Here is a 19,744-nt window from a genome sequence, read left to right as displayed (position 1 = left end):
TAATGAACACATAATATTATCTTTCCACCAGCCAAAATTAAGGCTATGTTTGGTTGCCCAGAAAAGAAAAGAAAAAATTTACATTTTTTGAATTTGAGGAGAGAGATAGAAACATAAATCAATCATTGTCACATCATGGTTTTTATCTTATTGTCTGTTTTTTTTTTTTCTCTTTTCATTTTTTGACAACCAAACATGGCCCTATGTGAAGGGAAACTCAGTTCATTTCCTTTGGTTACCATGTAAACTTAAAAGTTGTGTAATCGTTAAAAACATTTGTATGAGGTGCTTTCCTCTCATTGTTCATGATAGATAGTAGGTCATAGGGGTGTCAATGGGTCGGTTCGGTCTGGTTTTGGTTTGGGTTTTTTGATTTCGGTGTGGCTTTTGAAGATATGGAGACCAAATCAATAAGAATTTTTCGATTTCGATTTCGGTGCGGTTTGATTTCGTGTCGTTTCGGTTTATGATGATGGATTGATAACGGTTTGGATTCGATTCGGTACCAGGTTTTTTTAAACAAGTTGGGTTCAATTTGTGCCTATTTTCTTCTCTTTATCTTTTCAACTACATAAAATATTTCATTAGCCCCACACTTAAAAAGGAGATCAATGGAACAAGCATTGTTACAAATCAATTTCCCTATTTTCATAACCTCATACTCATTGATTTGTAACAATTTATCTATCAACCATAAATTTGCTCACTAATATTGAAATCAATTCAATGATTCATAACCTTATACTCATTATTTTCTTATCAGTTTCATTCGGTTCGGTGTTCGGTTTGTTAGCGATCGGTCCGGTGCGATCCGATTTTCAACTGATCCCGTCATACCCCAGTCCAAAACCGATCTAATAAGGATCGGTTTGGTTCAGTCTCAAATTTTTTCGGTCGATCTTAACGGTTCGAGGTAAGTTTTGACACCCCTAGTAGGTCACTTAAATCCTGCATATTCTTTTCTCTCTTTTTAAAAAGGGAAGAGTTTTCTATCCGGGAGCTTGGCCCTTGAGCCAACGCAGGAGACAATGGAAGCATGCACTAGAGCATCAACAACAACGAAATTTTGTTTCTTCATGGGGTGCGGAGGTCATTCTTCGCCTCACCTTGTGTTTGGGTGCATGCTGCTCTCGGACAAAGTTCTTTTTCATTTTTTTAAGTGTTGGACTCAGAATTATGGTTTTTTCTACCAAAAAAAGTTTGAATTTTGGAATTTTGTAATAGAAAACATTTTCTTGGAGGGATCTACACATTAGTGGTATATAATAGACTTTTATATAATTATTGACTGATATTGAGATGAGAAGAATCTCAACCGTTCAATACATCAATTGGCAGTATCTCTCTCCCTTCACTGCCACTACACTAAGTTCGCATATCCCCCTCTCTCCCCATTAATCACTACAACCCATTGCCTTGCATCTCTCTCCCACTCTCTCAACAATCCCACTTCATTTTAAATCCTCACCCATGGTGCAATTCAGGGTGGAGAGATCGGCACTTAATAGGCACAACATTCAACGGTTCGAGCTACACTGGCCCAAGTTTTATATTTCTTTCTTTCTTCTTGAGCTTGGCATCGTTGGATGTCACGCATGCCCCAAGTTTTATATTTCTTTCTTTCTTCTTGAGCTTGGCATCGTTGGATGTCACGCATGCACCGCCCTACATTTTTTAGGGAATTGGAGAGGATTTTTTATCTAGTTATCTCATGCCTAAAGCCGGCAACCCCACCCCACCAGAACTGCACAAACCCAACCCTCGACATGAAAACGAGAGCTGCCCCATGCCTCCCTTTGTTCTTCCTCCCTGCTCCCCCTGACTAGTCCTCCATCACCCCTGTTAGTGAACCCGAATACACGTTAGATTTGAACTTCTAGGTAAAGCCTAAGGCCCTAAACTCCACTCCATAGACTTCTTTGATTCGAACCAAAATATGTGTTAGATTCCTCTGGTTCTAAGCAGTCTTCTTCAATTTGAGCTCTGCAAGCTGAAAGTCACCGATGGAGGAAACAAACTAATAGTCGTTTTGAAAGTCCGACGAATCGGATGACTGCTCCTTTGGATTGGGCACTAGAGATTAGGATGTTGTGTGGTGATTGGGTAATTGGAATCATGATCTTCGAAAGCTTCCAGCCATCAGCAACAAGTTCACCTACAACTGCAACAGCCACACCTTCAACTATCTTGTCAAAGACGGTTACACATCATGTAGTTGCAGATAAATTTGTATGAAGACAGGTTCTCATTGCCTATTTGGAACCTTTTAAGTATGATTTTGTTTCAAGATACAGCGGGAAAAGGCACTCTGCTTGCTAACAACCTTAACAAGGAATTTGGGTCAAAATTGAAAGAGCATATGCAGCTTTGTGTTAATCATTCTAATGAGATAAGCAAGCTGGCAAAGGTGAAGGCCCAAGTTTCTGAAGTCGAAGGGGGAGGGAAACAGGGTTGGGGTGGGCATGAGAGGGGGTTGGCCATGGGGAAGGCCCGAAGGGGGAAGTTAAAAAGCAAGGGAGGGGAGGGGAGGGGAGGGGAGGGGTGGGGTGGGGGCTGCTGGCAGGGGTGGGTGGGCAAGGAGGGGAGAGGGAGAGCCGAAGCTAGCGAGGGAGAAGGAGAGTCAGAGGGGAGGGAGATGCCACTCCAGAAATGAACGGTTAAAATGCATTTTTCATTTGATGGTTAACATACTGTTAACATGTATGATTCCATTACATACCCCTAATGTGTACAACAATTTCTATAAATCTTAGTGGCAAGAGTTCTCTGTGGGGGAGCATAGCCCCTGTGTGCACCAACGTGGGCCAATGCGAACGTGCATGGAAGCATCATGGGATCTCGCCCCGTGTGTCTGGGCATTGGCTGTACACTCCCCCACAATAAACCTTTTCCAATTCTTAGTTAAGACAAAAGTGTTTCTAGACCAATAGGCTTAGATGGAATAAATATCAATTTCGCCACATAGATAGGTGATATGGCAACTTCAACCCTATGGATATCCAAGAAATATTCTAGATAACCAAATACCATACTCAAATTCAATTAGATGTCCTCTCATGCAAGAACCACCCCCCCTCCCTCCCCACACCCCCTTAAAAAATTGCAGAATCCATCATCTTATAAGAGGGAAGAAGTGGAAGGGGAACCATAGATTGAGATGGCTTCATGATACCTTAAGATTATCAAACAATCTTTAAAAATTACTAACATTTTTATGTTTTGGGGAGGTTCTATGAACAAGCGGCATAGAGTTGCTCACCCATGAAGCATGACAGAATGATTTTGTACATATGAGAGTAGCAAGGCCATTTCATGAGAGAGAATCCTAGCATTCCCTTCCTAGTAGCTCAAGAATCATTTCCTTGTTTTTGATTTGTACATATGAGAGTAGCTAGGCCATTTCATGTGAGAGAATACTAGCATTCCCTCCCTTATGGCTCCAGAACCATTTCATTGTTTGTTGGTTTTTGGGAGTGGATTCCCAATCTTCTAAGAAGGGGGAATATCCCTGTCTATATCAACCAGAGTGGGGAACGAGTTTCGTTTTTTTAAAAAAGGCTTTTTTTTATGGGATATTTATATTTAATTCCCCATATCCAAAAAATTAAAAAGAGGGGGGAAAGCATCCCCACACAGCCTGTGTGGAAAATTTTTTCCCACGATTGAGCCTAGCTAATCCACATAATCTCCTCGACAAATGAGCAATACTACCAAATCAACCCTTTAGTTATGAGAGAGCTGGGATAGCTACAATTATAGTGGGAAAAAACCCACTAAATTATGTATCATAAAGGTTTTTTTTGGGCAAAAACAAAACTTCAAATAATTGGTGACATCAAACATAGTCCACATTTCAATCGGACTTGATTCAGATCCTCAGCAAATTTACCAAATTTTTTTTTCCAATTAGAGAACAATAAATTAACATAAAATATAGACTACAGAATTAAAAACCTCCTTAGCCAACCCAAAAATCCCACTTCTTAACCCTGGCTAAGCCATTTGCTAATTGACTAGTAAACCTGACCCCCTTGAAATGGCCCAGCCTCCAAACGTATGGCCATCCTTTAAGTATTTTGTACACACTCCTTTTGATAGTCATGTGAATTATCCTATGCTTCATTTTGCCACTATCAAATCTACCAATCCAAAAAATTCAAGTATTTAACCCTATCAATCTGTTGGCCAAATCTAAGACAACTCTAGACCTGCAAAACTAGTTGGGGGGGGGGGGGGAATTGAATTGATGGAGAAATATCAAGAGAAAGAAATCCTATCAAGCAACAAAGAGTTCAATGGCCAGCCAGCCATAGATTAAGCTTGCAGAAGGTTGACTAGTACTTCGAATCCTAAAGTCTCAAACCCAGAATTGGGATCGAGATTAGTCTCAACCATCAAGAACTGGTCTGAATAAGCCCTAACCCTACTTTCGGTATAGGGATCAGCTGATCAGGATGGTCAGAATCCAGATCAGGATTGGCCTTGCCAATTCTGATCCCAATTTTTAAAATATTGGTAACTTCTGAGTTCTAACCTCCTTGCAGCAAACTAACATTAGTTGCCTCAACTTCCATCTCCAATGTGTAAAATCCCTTTTATGGTCTTGAACAGTAACCTGTTCCTTCTTGTCAAAAGTTGGTGCACCCAGACTGAGGAAAGGCCATCTTCGATTTAGCTACTTTCTTGTTTGGTCTGTATATATTCCAAAGATGGCAAGCAGAATCCAGAGCTGCCTTGTAAACGCACAAACCAATGTTAAGTGAAAGAGATTTTCTTGTCCAGGCATACAGAAAGGACATGCTGGGTCAAGTTTGCCATTAAATAGTTAGGAATTATTTGATATTAGCTCTGTCTAGAACAAGAAATCTTGAAAACTATAGAAAATGGGCTTATGCATCACTACGGATCCTCAGACAAACAAGAAAAAATGAGCTCAATGCATCTCTTCAAATCCCAAACAATGAGGGATGACTAGTTAAGTAGTTTGAGATGATTAACAAAAGCTTAAAACTGAATATGGTAATCAACCAACAGAGCACATTTGAATTAATAATTCAACTCTGATAGATGATGCGTGCAAAAGTATGCACACATGCAAGAAGTTCCATCATATCAGTAAAGAACACAATATAAGCTAATATAGAAGAAAAAAAGACTGTACAAAGCCAAAGGCCTAGTTTCTTAACAAATCATTGTCTACATTCAAATTATTGCTACAATTACCTATTGTCTAGAGTCCAAGAGATTGCCATCTATTAAGAAAAACGTTTTTGCCACTTTTGGAAACTTACCTTTCAAGAAATCTTGTTTCTCTATTCTAAGAAAACCAAACTATCCACGGAACATTAAAAAAAATTTGACCTCAAATGATTATCAAATTATCAACCTGAGAAATAGGAACCAATGAAAACTTGAGAAACTATTAATATTCCTCAAAATTGGAAGAAAAAAAGTGAACAGTAATGCCTTGCATAATTGAATCAGTTGATGGTTGGATGATCAATACAACAGTAGACTTAAATATAGACAGCCATAAGTTAATCTTCTTGTTTGCAGTCTTATTTTGAGGAAGAATAACAGTTTGATCATTCTCAGTCATAATTATAGATCATATGAAGATTAGATACAATAATAGATTAGACTTCTGAAAATTATGAAGTCTTGTGTGCCTCTGCAAAATGAATTAACAGGACAAGAATATAAAATATAAGATATTAAGGGTGGGGGGTAGGGGAGAGGAGTTATTGAAAGAGGTAAGGGTATGGTGTCTCTGGTCATATATTAACCTTCTATTAGTTCATTTGGTTCATTCAAGTACCAATGTTGGAACCATTGGATGACTGACTCAAACTTCGGACTTCGGATTCATGTAACATTAAACCATCAAGAGCAGAAGGCATGTATATCAAAACATAGTCAACAGATCATACTAAAAAAATTCTCCAAATCACAAAATCTATATGAATCACCTGAATCAATGAGAACGAATCCATCCATCATTCATTCAAGCGATAAAGACATCAACGAGTAGAGTTCTGATTGAAATTTAAAACAAAACCCAATGTAAAGGTACCAAAATTCATTCTCTGTTTCTCTTACAGATTTTAGGGGGATCACCAAAATTTAAAACCCTAACTAATTAACCAACAATAACTAGGAGAAGAAATAACCTTCTAAGCTGTGAGGATTACGGCACCTCCAGCTTCCTTGATTTTCTTCTCTGCGATCTTCGAGATCAGCTTAGCCTTGACGACAATGGGTTGTGAAGCGGGCAACACCCCTTTGCCCAAGACCTTGAAGAAACCATACTGGGCAACATCGATCATAGGTGCGTTCTCCGGAGATGCCTTGTCTTTCGCCTCTTGCGGTATCAACGACCAGAGCTTATCAATGTTAACGATGGGGCAGTAAAACTTGTTGCGCAACNTNTNGNANTNANGNANANCNANCNTNCNANANTNANCNGNANGNTNTNTNTNGAACAAGATCCTGTGATGATGCATACCTCCAGCATTACCTCGACCACCTGGATGCTTCCTGTGCTTACCTATTCTTCCATGGCCGGCTGAGACATGGCCTCTCTTCTTCCTGTTCTTCTTGAATCTCGTCGTCATTTGGGTTACCTTGCTCTCGCTCTCTCGCTCCTTCTCCTTCGTGAAATGGCGAAGCGAAATGAGGGTTTCTAAGTTTTCAGAGGTATTATTTATAGTGAGGAGGGGATAGAAACTAGGGTTCTCGGAATTTCTTTCATTCCCTTTATATCCTTCGTATTTTTTTATATTGTCGGTTTTGTCCTCATTACGGTATGTTTAGAAGTTGGAATTAGGGTTGCACGTTGCAGCTTTAGCACCAAACGATTTTTTCTGGGCTTGGGCTGCTATTTTCAGCCCATGGTCCACTGGTCCGGGATCGGATTAAGAAATCCTAACCCAAGGTCTGGTCATGCTGGGTTTGGGTTCAGGCAATGGTCTTAACCTGGACCGGCCCAACCAGACCCAATCCCAATTAATTCATTTCACAATATGTCCATTTGTCACAATGGTTCAATTAGATTTATAGTAGGTGGTCAAACAGTTGGTTCAATCCTATTTTGATATTTTCCCCCTTTTTTTTGCCCGTATATCGACTTATCAGTCTGGTTGGTTTTGGTCTATTAATGGTTTGTTTTAAGTATTTCTTATCATTTATTATTGGTCTGACTTCGGTTTTTATATATAAAAAAAGAAAAAATCATGAATCCTATGGGTTTTTATAGGGCTTTAGGATTTTAATTGAGTTTTTCCAGTTTTGGTTGGTCTTATCGATCAGTCTAGTTGGTTTTGATCTTTTAATGGTTTCTAAAAGCCAAAGCAAAAAATACGGAACCGATAAAAAATTATTTATGTCAGTTGATTTCAGTTCAATCTGATCAATTTCGATCGTCTATCTGTCAGGTCTCATTTTTGACACACGTACAGGTTCAATCCCCTCTTCACCCTTATTTTTAAGAATTTATTTGGGGCAAGGGATCTATATGTTGTTCATGTCCCCCATTGAGTGCATGGGAGGGGTGTCTCACATTTCATATACAATGGGACTCACAATTCACAAGTCAAGGAAGAAAGAAAGTGTCAGGAAGAGAGAGAGTATGTGTGAGACCGACCAACATGCTACTTTCCCCATATGAGGGAAAAAGATCTCTACTTGGTGGTGTTTCTTACGCTCTCCAATGGATGAGCACGCCTGGGTATCTACCCAAGGGGGGCAAAGGCATCATCTCATGGTGCCTTGCGAGCGGGCGTAGGAAACACCACTAAGTAGAGATCTCTTGCCTTTATTTATTAGTGAAAAAGATCCTTGTTAGGTTACGTGTGTGCAACCTGCACCCAAACACAGAACACGTGAAATGACCACACCACCCCCTTGAAATGAAAAAATCTCACCCATTGATACCCATGCGAGCTCTTTCACGCAGCCTGACAGTGATCTTCTGCCCTTATAATTATTATACACTTTAGTCTAGGTATAGGCCAGATTAGAGCCCAGATATATTGGGTTAACATTAAGATTTCAACAACCAGATATCAGGCTAGACACCCATTCCCACGGCCCACCTTGCCTGAGTTCTAAAATGTAAGTACATGTAAGGGTGTTCATTTCAAATCAAAATACTACGACACTGAATCAAACGGTTTAAATCCAAACTGGTATATCGATTATTATTTGGTTTGGTTTTAGTTTTACGTACTGCTACAAAAATTACTTGGTTCGGTTCGGTTTTTATAAATAATTTAGGAGAATAAGCCGCTTAAACCAAATGAAAACCGTTAATCATATCCTAATAAAATCGATTACGAATTGTATAACTAAAAAACAATTAATAAATCCAAATCGAACCAATTCCGGTTTCTTTCTCTTTTTCTTTTTTTGGTGAAAGGAGATTTCTATTGAGATTAACGGATTACACTCCTATGTTCTGCAGCCAGTGAGACATAAAAACAGGGATTGGAATTGGGCCAAACAGTCCTATCCGAACTGAATGAAACTGTGTAAACTAGAACCGAACCCATTAACATCCTTGGGTACATGTCCTAGGACCAGTTTAACATCAGTTTTTATTTATCCCCTCTTTCGAGCTTATTACCTTAAACAAGTCGCCAATGTTGATTATTGGAGCATCTGTATTGACTCTTTTATGGTCAAACTGGGAGCAAAGAATCATAGAAAAATTAACTTAGAAAGAAACACATTTATATAGCTTCCCATTGAACGGCCATGGGTAAAACCATTTTAACAAAAAAATAAGGGGAAGGTATTCGTACACAAGAGATTCTCTCATCAAATGCATGAAATAAGGTGGGCAAGGACTTTTATGTTATTTTATATTGGAATTTATGCCAATCTGATGGCATTTAATGCAGGCCGTTCACATGCACACCCGTGCATGAAAACTTTTGCCATAAAATAAATTAAAAAAGGGAGAGGGTTCTCTAAGCAAGCAGGAATGCATGATACTCTCCATCCTCTAACATAAACATTGTTTATTCAATTATTAAAGAAGAAAGTAAAAACAATAAAAAAAAAATAGGGATAAGACGAGGGGCAATGTACACCTTAGGCTCAGAGAGCCTAGTGAAGTATAACGCCTCACTGTTATCTTGCACTATTGTTCTCCTATCCTGGATAGACTCAAGAAGAGGCTCCGATTGTGGAAGAGTAGACTTCTGTCTTTTGTAGGCAGACTAAAGTTGGTTAGGGTTGTAATGCAAGCATCCTATTTATATTGGATTGGAGTTTATGGGATTCATGCATGTCTATATTAAGATTGAGGCCATAATGAGTGCTTTCCTATGGAAATGAAGTGATAACAACAAGTTTTTGCACATTGTTAGCTGGGCTTCTATTTGTCTTCCTAAGAGTGAGAAGGTCTTGGCTTGAAAAGAGTTAAAGATGTTAACAAGGCTGATCTTTTAAAGCTTTTTTGGAGAGTTGCTAAGAAGAAAGACGTTATATGGACTAAGTGGATATACGTTGAATACCTCAAGAAAGACTCAATCAGCTGGAATGTAAAATGTCCCCCTGATGCTTCTTGGACCGAGAGGAAAATCCTTAAGCTCCGACATCTCATTCAAAATGCTATTATATTCCAGATTGATGGTGACTCTTCTACTTGGTTATGGCTTGATGGTATCCATATGGAGTTCTTCTCTCAGTATTTGGTAAAAGGACTAGGTAGGACATTGGCTCTAACAAGATGACATTAGTATCTTCTATTATTTATAATGGCTCTTGGTGCCTTGGCCCTACCTACATCCTCAAACCTTGTACTTGTTGGGATCAGCTAACAAAATATTTCTAGAAGGCCTTCTGATAGTGGTGACTTGGTAATGTGGAATCCTTCCCCCAACAAGAGACTCTCTACTACTTATACTTGGGATCTAGTTCAGTCTAAAGGGAATAAAGTGTCTTGGTGGAAAGTGCTTTGATTCAAGAATCACATCCCAAGACATAGCTTCATCACCTAGCGTACTTTCACTGGTTATTCTCTTTCTATTCAGTAATTCCTCTTGCACACACGAATCTTAGTATCCCTAATTAACTATTGTCGTTGCTGGAATACTATTTAAAATATTGATCACTTATTCTTTAGTTGTCCTTTTTTCAAGACTATCTTGTTAGATGTGATTAAAAAATATTGGCCGTCTCATACTAATCCACTTTCTTTTAAAGATTAATCATCTTTTGGCTGCGAACTCGGACTTTGATTGGGGTTTTCATATTAGGTTTATGTAGTTGTCTTTGTTGTTTCTTGTTTGGGGTTTGATTTTTCTGCCCCCTTTGAGCAGTTGTATATTCTTCCTCCTTTTTTTTGCCTTTAATAAAATTATTCATCCCAAAAAAAAAATAGTTTATACCTTTCAAGACTAATAGCAATATAGTTAATACTACTGATTAACACTACAATTTTCGCAGGCCTAATTGTACCTATTGGGATGTGTATATAACTATATATACAAAGGATAAACGTTGTGCATACCGGCATTGTGCCCAGCCTGAGTCTGTCTCTCTCCCACTCCCTATGGAAATGACCTCCTACCCTTCTCATCCCACCCTCTCCATTGGGCATGGCCGTTAGCTCCAAGAAAGCCAGCTGCATACCCAACTGTCTCCTCTATACAAATATATGGATCGAGATCTTCTACAGCGGGCTGCCCCATCTTGCCTGTGCTATGCAGACACAGGGCCGCGCACAATGACCGCCTTACCCCCGCTCAGGCAAGGCCATCATTGCGTGCAGCCCTGTGTTTGAGAGAATATTACTGGTGAATCTTTTTTTTTTTTTTTTTTGGGTAAGAGTGGGGGTGGATGTGGCAAAAGTTGTGAATCAACAAGACAAGCACTATTACTATTTCGGAACCTTACATCACATGAGAGCCCTAGACTACTTCAATTCTGTGCAGATTTGGCTTCAAAGAAGAAATCTAGGAAGCCCTATCTTGTTACCTGTTGTTCGAACATCCTCTTGAACTTGTTGTCTATACTCTCTAAAGCTAAACTTTCTATAAACCGCAGGTTCCCTGTTACTCTGTATTATAGTATCATAAGAAGGACAAAAGAAATATGCCACAGAGAATCTCTCCAACCACCTATTGCTCATGGCTCGGTGTTTCACAGACTTGTAAACATCACTGCTCCATGCCTGCAAAGAACCTTTAACATTAGTTTTTAGTAACCTAGCTAGCTAGTTACACTGTTACAAGCTTATTATTACCTGAAACAAGTCACCAATGTTGATTATTAGAGCTTCTGGATTGGGTTTAACAGTTACCCATCTCCCATCTTTCACCAACTGCAACCCTCCAACCTCATCTTGATGCAGTATTGTGAGGAAATTGGTGTCAGTGTGTGGCATCAATCCAAAGACTGTAAAGGGTAAGGGACATGGTGGGTATCTGTTCATTCGAAGATAACAAGTGTTGAAGCAACAGCTTTCCCTGAAGAAAGAGGACTTGAGACCCAAATTCTCTGCTAAAATCTCGGCTATTATTTGGGCCAAAGAGGAAGCTTTTGTGACAAACTCTTTTATGGTCAAGCTGGAAGCAAAGAATCACAGAAAATTAACTTAGACAAGTATGAAAATAGGATGTAAAACTTCCAAGGGCTCATGTTCTTTGTGCCGCAGCGCTACGCCCAGACACATGGGCCTGCCACTCAGGGGGCAGGTTGGTTATTGCACCCACCCCCATGTGTCTGGGCGCATCCTGCGCCCCAGGCACAGAGAACATTCTCCCAACTTCCAAATACAAATATGGGAAAAGGTTGGACATGCCGCCAAGGTGCCAACATGTGTCATCTTCTCTCCTCTCCATTTGGAAAATACCCCCTTGCCCTCCAGTGTCTAACCCTGAGATTAATGTATGTCGTTAGCTTACCGAAAGATGGCGGCATGCCCAACCCTCTCCCTACAAATATATACCAAAAAATATTCATGATAATCTGGTGACAATTTGCAAAAAATACAGGAAGATATAGTATGTGCAAAATTTCTATATCTTGAAGGAACATGCAAGTCAATGTTGTATTTTAAAGGGGTTTTTTATTTATTTTTGAAGTTGTATTTTAAGGTTTGAAAATACGTTTTGAATATTCAAATTACTTCGTCTATTTATAGGTGGATTACAGACATGCTTCTAAGTTTTTGGTAGACACATATCTTTGCATTGATGTACCGTACCCCTACATAAGAATATGTGCTAAGTGTCTTATCCTTGTAGAGATGTAAAGAGATGTACCTCTATACATGGACTTCTTCTAAAAACACCTCTATGCGTCTTTTTTTTTTTTTTTTTAAGGTAGGAAGAAAGGTTATTCATTCATGCGCTTCCAAAACCAAGCAATAAAGGAAAACAAGATACATAAAATAGATAGAGGACATGATAAACACAAGGTATGGATATACGATATCCAAAACCAATGAGTGAAAATTGACCCGGTCTCACATGTCATTGACTGGGTCATCCAGACTAAGGGTTGGGTCACAACCACTTCCGTATATAAAAGGCTGTAAACACCTCTATACGTCGATATTTATATCCTCTAGAAACATATTTCTAGGAATAAAGAGGTGTTTACATATACATGTATACAAAGACGTGTAAATACATAATCAAATCAAGGGGTTATGTATACACTTGGAGTTTTTGAGTTCTACTCGTATTGGCTTGCACTAAATGATCTTGTTTTTGGATCTTGGAATGCCTGTTTCACTTTTTTTTCCCCCTTTAGTCTCTGTACCCTTTTTTTGTTATTTTTATGGGTAGTGTTATAAATGACTTGCAAATCATGTCAAGTGCTTGCTAATGCAGATTTATCCTGATTCATCTAAGTTTTGGATTACCTCAATGAGCATGGATTGATTATGATTAGACTACCAAGTTAGCTGAGACTTCCAAATTTCCTAATTTCATTGCAAATAGTGTTTTGAATGATTGTGGAACCAGTGAGTAAACTGGGGTCCAACCATTTGAGACATTGACCCAAAATGTCCAAGAGTCTATGATCTTGAGTTATATTTTTGGTCAAACTATTGGGCCAAGTACTAAACCAAAGGGTTAAATCTTGCTGTCAAAGATGAGATTGTGATACAACTCAAAAGGAATGGAATCAAAATAAATTAGAAAATAAATAAAGCCATTGGAATAGAGTCGTTGAGGAGATGGAGAAAGTAGAGTAGACATTAAATGCTTGTGATTTCATGGGAGCATTAATGGCTAATGATATCATGGCTGCATCATTTTCCCCCACTTCAAAATAACTCGCCCTCGAGTTTAAACGAATATAATTTTTCCAAGACGCCATATTAATGTGGGTAATCCTTCTATTGCGCTTCGTTGAAAACTAGAGGTTTTCTCCCATCTATTGAAACGGCGATGCAATACTCTGCAACTTCCTCTATCATCAAGTTTGCTTCTTGATTTCGGATAAATTTCACAACTTTCTCACCGTAAGAATGAGAATTTACTTTACTACAAAATCAGTGCATGTCAAAAGAGACTTTTTTTTTTTTCGCTAAAAAATCATTTGTATTAAAGAAAGAATAAGAAAAAAAATACAAAGAGGAAGTCAAAGAGTTCAAAACATTTGAAAAAAAAAACCCAAGAAAAATTGTCACCTTCAGCAATGTTATCAAGGACAAGGACGATCAGGTTATACTAAAAGGAAAATATTATCGAGAGATGAATCTAAATCTTGGTCTACTCTGAGTGTCAATAACAAACTCTTCTTGGATAGAAAGAGGCAAAGAGATACTAGTAGATCGATGAGTCCATCAGTCTGGTTGCCGATCTAACTAAGAAGTCCACCACTAGGTTAGCCTCTCTGAAGCAGTGAGTTATTTTCCATTCAATATGTAAAAGAAGATAAAAGATAACAAAGGCCAGAAAGTATTAATTAACTCAATGGGTCAGAGATGACCGCTTAACTCTGGGGTTCTTTAGGGACTCATCACCCAAGTGTGTGTGATTCACTAACTACTAGAAGACCTCAAACTCACAATAGAACTCATATAACACATTCATGAATTCTAAAAATATAAGTTATCAACTTTCCTTTTAAACTAAAGACACATTATACAAAAGGGAGAGAAAGAAAAAAACTATTGAAATAAAGCCAATGGAAAAGATTTAAAGTTTCGTGACCTCCGAACCTGTTGCTTCCTTTTTAAGCCCCTACAAGCTAGTTAGGCACCATAAACATTTCCAATTACAAGAAGAGAACAGTGAGAGAAAGACAGCAACAGCCTCACAAGGAGTATGATTAACTGAATTGTTATCCCCTCCAATTTGTTGTTCTCTCTAATTCCTTCAATTCCTCATATAGGGTGAAAATGATCACCTTACTCTTACCCAAAAACACTACTCAAGGTAGGATCCACTCCCCCCTTTTAGAGGAATTGAAGGAATTAGAAATGCCTGCGAATTGAAGGTGATAATTATTCATGATTAGCTCTCATGTGAAAACCAAACTCTCATGAAAGAGGACAACAATTGATGGGCTCCACCATATAGGTAACAGCCTAGCGAGCTGATGATCCATTCCCTGAAACCTTGTTGTCTTGTCCTTGCATGAAGTAAGACACTTTAAGCGTACAACGTTTGGATTATCTATGATGGATTGAAAGACCATATTTTTGTCTTTGATGAGTAGAACCCATTAATAGCTCGGGCTGTATTCTTTCATGGTTTTCATTTCCCATCTTTTCACTTGTTTTTGGAGGTGGTAATTATTCTGAGAAATGTTACACGTTACGAACAATATACAAGGCTGGCTGATCACGGCTGATGTGGTAAAAATGATTGTTTCCTCAGACGTTTATATTTGGATGGAAGCTAGTACATGGTTGTTTTCCGATTGATGATATGATATTTAGGCGATCTATAACATTGGCTTCCAGATGCGAACTATGCTGTAGTAATACTGAATCCTTTTATCATTTATTTTTGGATTATGCCAGAGATGTTGTCTGTTTTTTTTTTTTAAACATTGATGAGCTAGTTTGCCTTCGATTGAGGAGTTATTCTCATGGTGACGAAGGAAATCAGTAGTGGTGGATTGCAAAAAGCTTTGATTTGCAATCGATCCAGGTTTTTTCGATCGATTTTGGTCTATCTTAATAGTTCGGGCTAGGTTTTGACACCCTTACAACAAGTCCCTCCTTGTGTGCTTGTTAGTCGCCACGTGTTCTTCATAAAACGGAATACTGAGTCTTACGGTGAGTAAGTTTGTCAGTATTTGTTTTTTTTTGCTTTTAGTATTCAACTCGCTTCTTTCTCCTCTTCTTCTTCTTAGAACACCACTGCCCTAGCCCATCCTTGCAACCCCTATTTTTTTTTATTTTTTATTTTGGAGACAGGAGGGGTATCCACAACCCCTATTTTTAGTCCGCTGAAAATCTCCAGTGGGTTGTTTGGCCTTTTGATCTTACTTTCATTTTCACAAATCTTCCATTCATCCTCTCTCACAAATGGGTTTTTCAATTAAGGCTAAACATGCAACCGCTCACCTTAGTCCTACTCTTTACTATGCACCGTACCTATTTAGAAAAGGACCAAACCCAGTGAAATTCAAATAAAATTGGCCATATTAGAAGTGATTTCTTTGCTGGCTTCTGGATTACAACTGTAAATAGACACCGTCTTCTGAATTGCCAAAGCCTCAATATTTCCCTTTACGTGCAGGACTCTTTTGGGCATTGTCTTCGTGAGTGGAGCAGAGTTCATCATCAACAAAGGTCCAATGTACCCACTTTAATGTCATATTAAGCTTCCATCTTAAAAACAATTGTTTCAAAATGGAAAGACCTCTTGTGATACTTATACTCAATAGTTGGAGCACCTACAACCGATACCGATGTGAGATTATTACCTCAATAACTATCGAGCATATAACGAGCAATTTCTTGTTATTCGTATGAGGAGCTGAGCCAGATTCGGAGAGATCAGCCTTTGAATCTCTCTAACACACGTGTCAGATGAGGGAGATCCCAGCCACCCCCACATTTTGAGAGAATCCAAATCCAACTAAGCCCGAGCCATTAAGACACTTGCGTCCTACCACTCATCAAACACAATCATAAAGCTTTTGAATCCATCACAGACAATCCAAACGTTGTACGCTCAAAGGATCTTTGCTCATGTAAGGAACAAGACAAGCACTCCTTCCCTGTAAAGCTGGGGGCGGGAGTTAGGAGCATCAATGCTAGCGATATGGAACCCACAAAGTGTTTCGTTGTCGTCTTTAATGTCTTTTCTTCCAATAATTGGTAAGGTTATGGAGCCATGTAGGGGCTTAAAAAGGAACCAACAGGTTCGGAGGCCACGAGACTTTTCAAATCATTAGTGAAAAGAATAGTGAAATGACATGACAGCACTTTGTGAAAGGGTACCATGTCTTCCACTCTTCCTAAAATGGTTTAGAACTAAGAATCGAATAAGACAAAACAGTCTATCAGAATCAGGAGCCCTCATGTTTGAGGGAAGAGTTACCTGTAAGAGAATGTGGCCTTGCACGTGCATGGGACCAATGGGATCACACATGGAAGTATCATCAACTGGGTGGGCATTTTGGGCCATGGTTTGAGGTATCGGTCGATATTGCACGGTTTTGAAGGTAATTGAAACCCAAACCTGGTTGATACTGTATCGATGAAATAGTATGGATAAGGGGAAAAATAGTAAAAAAAAACATATTTTTTAAAGAAACCCAAGGGAAACTTGTCTAATACGGTTGATCCGTGCTAATACTGTATCAATATCGTATCAATTTTAAAGATTAGTGATACTGGTATAGGGGCCACGTGTCTCCACATAAATCATTTCTCCTTATTTTTATTTCGAATCTATTCATTAAAGCAATTACTTCACATCCAATGCCCTTACAAACCCCAACAAAAAGCCTAGAGTCAAATTAAATAATTGAGGACAGATGAATGAGTATGATAGTGAATCCAAATCATATCCCACGTTTAATAATATTTCATGCTCCAGTCCTTTTAGTTTGGATGCCAAGAAAAGAAAAACATAATAAGATAAAAATCATGATGGTGCAATGATTGTTTATTGTGTCTATCTCTCTCCTCAAAGTCAATTATTTTGTTTTGAATTTTTTTTTCTTAGAATAAGTTACGAATATTCCTTACATTAATAGGGTTGGTTGAAATTTTTTTGCATATTATCATCAAATAATTAATACATGCATTTTTTTTGTGAAAAATAATAATACATGCATTTGAAAATTTATTCTTCATCTGTAATTTTATGCATAGTTTTGTTCTAAGATTTTAATATTATTCTGCATTTTATCATATTCCTATGTATGAATATTTATTGGGTGTATCTTGTTGTCACCAAGGTGGTAAAGTGAGAAGTTGTAACACTCTTTTGATTGCCCATTGTCTTACTTCCAAAAAAAATTTAAGTCAAAGATTAAAAAAAAGGATTTTCAAAATAAAGTTAATAATTTTTTTTAACAAAATGAAATATTTCAAATTTCCAAAAAAAAAATCTATTTTTTTTCCAAAAATTTCATGTGGTCAAAAATATTAGAGAAAATGATAGTATAGTAAGCCATATGATTGATTATAAAGCTAAAAAATTTCATATGTCATGAAAATGAAAAATATTAGCACAATGACAACATAATTTATGAATGTCGATTCATACCATCCAACATAGATAGTTAGTTCCACATATTATAAGAGGTGATTAATATATCATTATCTTATTGGGGCTTTAGGTTATTAGACATAAATCCTTGATCCCCGAAACCAAAAATAGCCCTCAATCTTTCCTTTTCCTCAAACTAGGACCTTCTCCTTATCTTGGCCAGACTGTCTAACCATCTCACACCCCTATTAGACTGTCTTAGAAAGAAACTTCAACTTTGGAAAGACAAACTTCTCTCCTATGTTGGGTGTTTCGAACTACCTAGATCAGCTATGTAGAGCTCATACATATTTTGGTCAAGGGTTTTCAACTTCCTCAAGCCACTGTATAGAAATCAGAGTCTTTGATGACTTTCTTGTGGAAGGGTACATATAATAACAAATTTTTACATACCAATAGGTTTAGGAAGGAGGATTGGGGCATAGACAAATCAAAGAGGTCATCATTTCTTGGGGATAATCATATTGCCCTGTCTTGGAACCGGTTAGAGGTTCTTCTTTGGGTCTTCTTTTGTATATTTTTCTCTCCTTCTCCCCCCCCCCTCTCCCAATCCCCTTTTTTCTTTGCCTCCTAATCTATGAGGCATCCCCCTTTATATGGATGGGTTTTGTTGAAGACATTTTGTTACACATTCAAAAAAAAATGTTTACATATATTCACCCCCTTTGTAAAACTCACCACTCCACGGATTGAGCTCCTCTCCAGGGAGCCTAGAGCTCAAGGGAGCATCCAGCCATTGGACTGTGCCGCACATATCCTGATGGTTAATTGGACGTGCAACAGAATGTGTGCGGCATAGCCCAACACTTGGATGTCCCCCCTGGGCACTCCTTGGGCGCTAGGCTCCCTAAAGAGGAGCCAGATCCACAGTCCACAGGGCAATCCTCTTTCTTTTTTAAATGTATATATACAAGAAAATTGTCCAATGTGATAATCATATATTTCTAATAAAAATAGAACAGGGATTTTTTTAATCCCATGGTCCACATCAAATCAGTTTGGGAAAATAAAAAGAATAAGTAGAATGTGTACGTACCTGAGAGTAGTGTTGGTGTTAACAGACTTGGAAACATCAGCAAGAGGGATATGGAAAGCCTCAGTCCAAGAGAACTGTTTCAAACATGTTGCCGTTGGAGTCCCCCACAGGTAGCTACCTCCCGGTACACCTGAAACCTTCCCTCCGCTGCCAATGCCGGTCTTCTTCTTGAACGGCTGCCGGAATAACTTCACCTGCTCTCGCCGCATCCTCTTCAGAACCTCCTGAGATATTCCATGGTTCACAGCTTGAAAGAAACCCCACTCTACTGAAGCCCTAACTATCTCTCTCTTACACTCTTCTTTCTCAGCTTCACTACTTCCATGTAAAGGGCTGAGATCGATTACAGGGAGCTGGCACTCCTCTTCAACTACATTGCTCATGAGTTTTACTTCTTTAGAGTTCTCCTCCATGACCAAGAGGGACTTGTAAGCCTCTTCAAACGGAGGTTCTGAGTCCATGTTTAGTGGCAGCTGGTGATCGTATGAATTTCCCTTATTAGAAAGCTTTGAAGTACAAAGCTACTAAAAATGAATATAGAGAGAGTATGGGAAAAACATGTTGGGTACCTTCTCACGTGGCCTCACGTGGAGAGAGGGCCCGTATGTGAACGACTCACAGTTGTTCAGATGGAATATTCTCACAGATTGGATTCCATCTGAACGGCCGTGAATCGTTCACGTACGCTCACGTACGTGAAGATTCGTCGTGGGTTTTCGGGATTTCCATGTAAACTCGGATTCTACCACGGCTGTGCAAGGTATTCTTAAAAGAAGGTGCGATATTTGAAAAGGGTGGTATTGGTTTCTCAAAATTTTAATTTTAGTTGACGCGTTTCAATCGATGATTTCGTTTACTTATAGAGAGGTTGGCAAATTATACGTGCAATTCGGTATCTAGCACTCTGTTTAGTTCTGAAGTAGATCTTCCCATGGAGCTTCGGCGTATTGCTAGAGAGGAAACTATTGAGCTTACAGTTTTGAGATATTAGCTTAGGTTTTTCATG

At 38.6% G+C, this 19,744-nt stretch overlaps 2 protein-coding genes across 2 annotated transcripts; both read right to left on the bottom strand.

Annotated features, from left to right (window-relative positions):
- Window positions 1–5,978: 5,978 nt before the first annotated feature.
- LOC122640435 (60S ribosomal protein L27a-3-like) lies at window positions 5,979–6,699 on the bottom strand. The gene has a single exon (XM_043833630.1). It carries the CDS (start codon window positions 6,612–6,614, stop codon window positions 6,174–6,176), a length of 441 nt encoding a protein of 146 aa, XP_043689565.1. The 5' UTR covers window positions 6,615–6,699; the 3' UTR covers window positions 5,979–6,173.
- Window positions 6,700–10,948: 4,249 nt separating this feature from the next.
- Window positions 10,949–19,213, bottom strand: LOC122640909 (gibberellin 2-beta-dioxygenase 8-like). The gene is made up of 3 exons (XM_043834193.1): window positions 18,739–19,213; window positions 11,252–11,573; window positions 10,949–11,179 (listed from the first exon to the last, which is right to left on the bottom strand). Exons 1-3 carry the CDS (start codon window positions 19,197–19,199, stop codon window positions 10,949–10,951), a joined length of 1,014 nt encoding a protein of 337 aa, XP_043690128.1. The 5' UTR covers window positions 19,200–19,213.
- Between the last annotated feature and the right edge of the window lie 531 nt (window positions 19,214–19,744).

Source organism: Telopea speciosissima, chromosome 9 (genome assembly GCF_018873765.1).
Source record: "Telopea speciosissima isolate NSW1024214 ecotype Mountain lineage chromosome 9, Tspe_v1, whole genome shotgun sequence".
NCBI lineage: Eukaryota > Viridiplantae > Streptophyta > Magnoliopsida > Proteales > Proteaceae > Telopea > Telopea speciosissima.
This window is presented reverse-complemented; position numbering and strand designations above follow the sequence as displayed.

What these genes read in the sequence shown, in the direction of transcription:
- LOC122640909 (XM_043834193.1), bottom strand. Translation starts at nt 19,199, where the DNA reads ATGGACTCAGAACCTCCGTTTGAAGAGGCTTACAAGTCCCTCTTGGTC. An exon ending in AACACCAACACTACTCTCAG is followed by an intron (nt 11,574 to 18,738) that starts GTACGTACACAT and finishes CTTTGCTTCCAG; the next exon opens with CTTGACCATAAAAGAGTTTG. An exon ending in ACATTGGTGACTTGTTTCAG is followed by an intron (nt 11,180 to 11,251) that starts GTAATAATAAGC and finishes GGTTCTTTGCAG; the next exon opens with GCATGGAGCAGTGATGTTTA.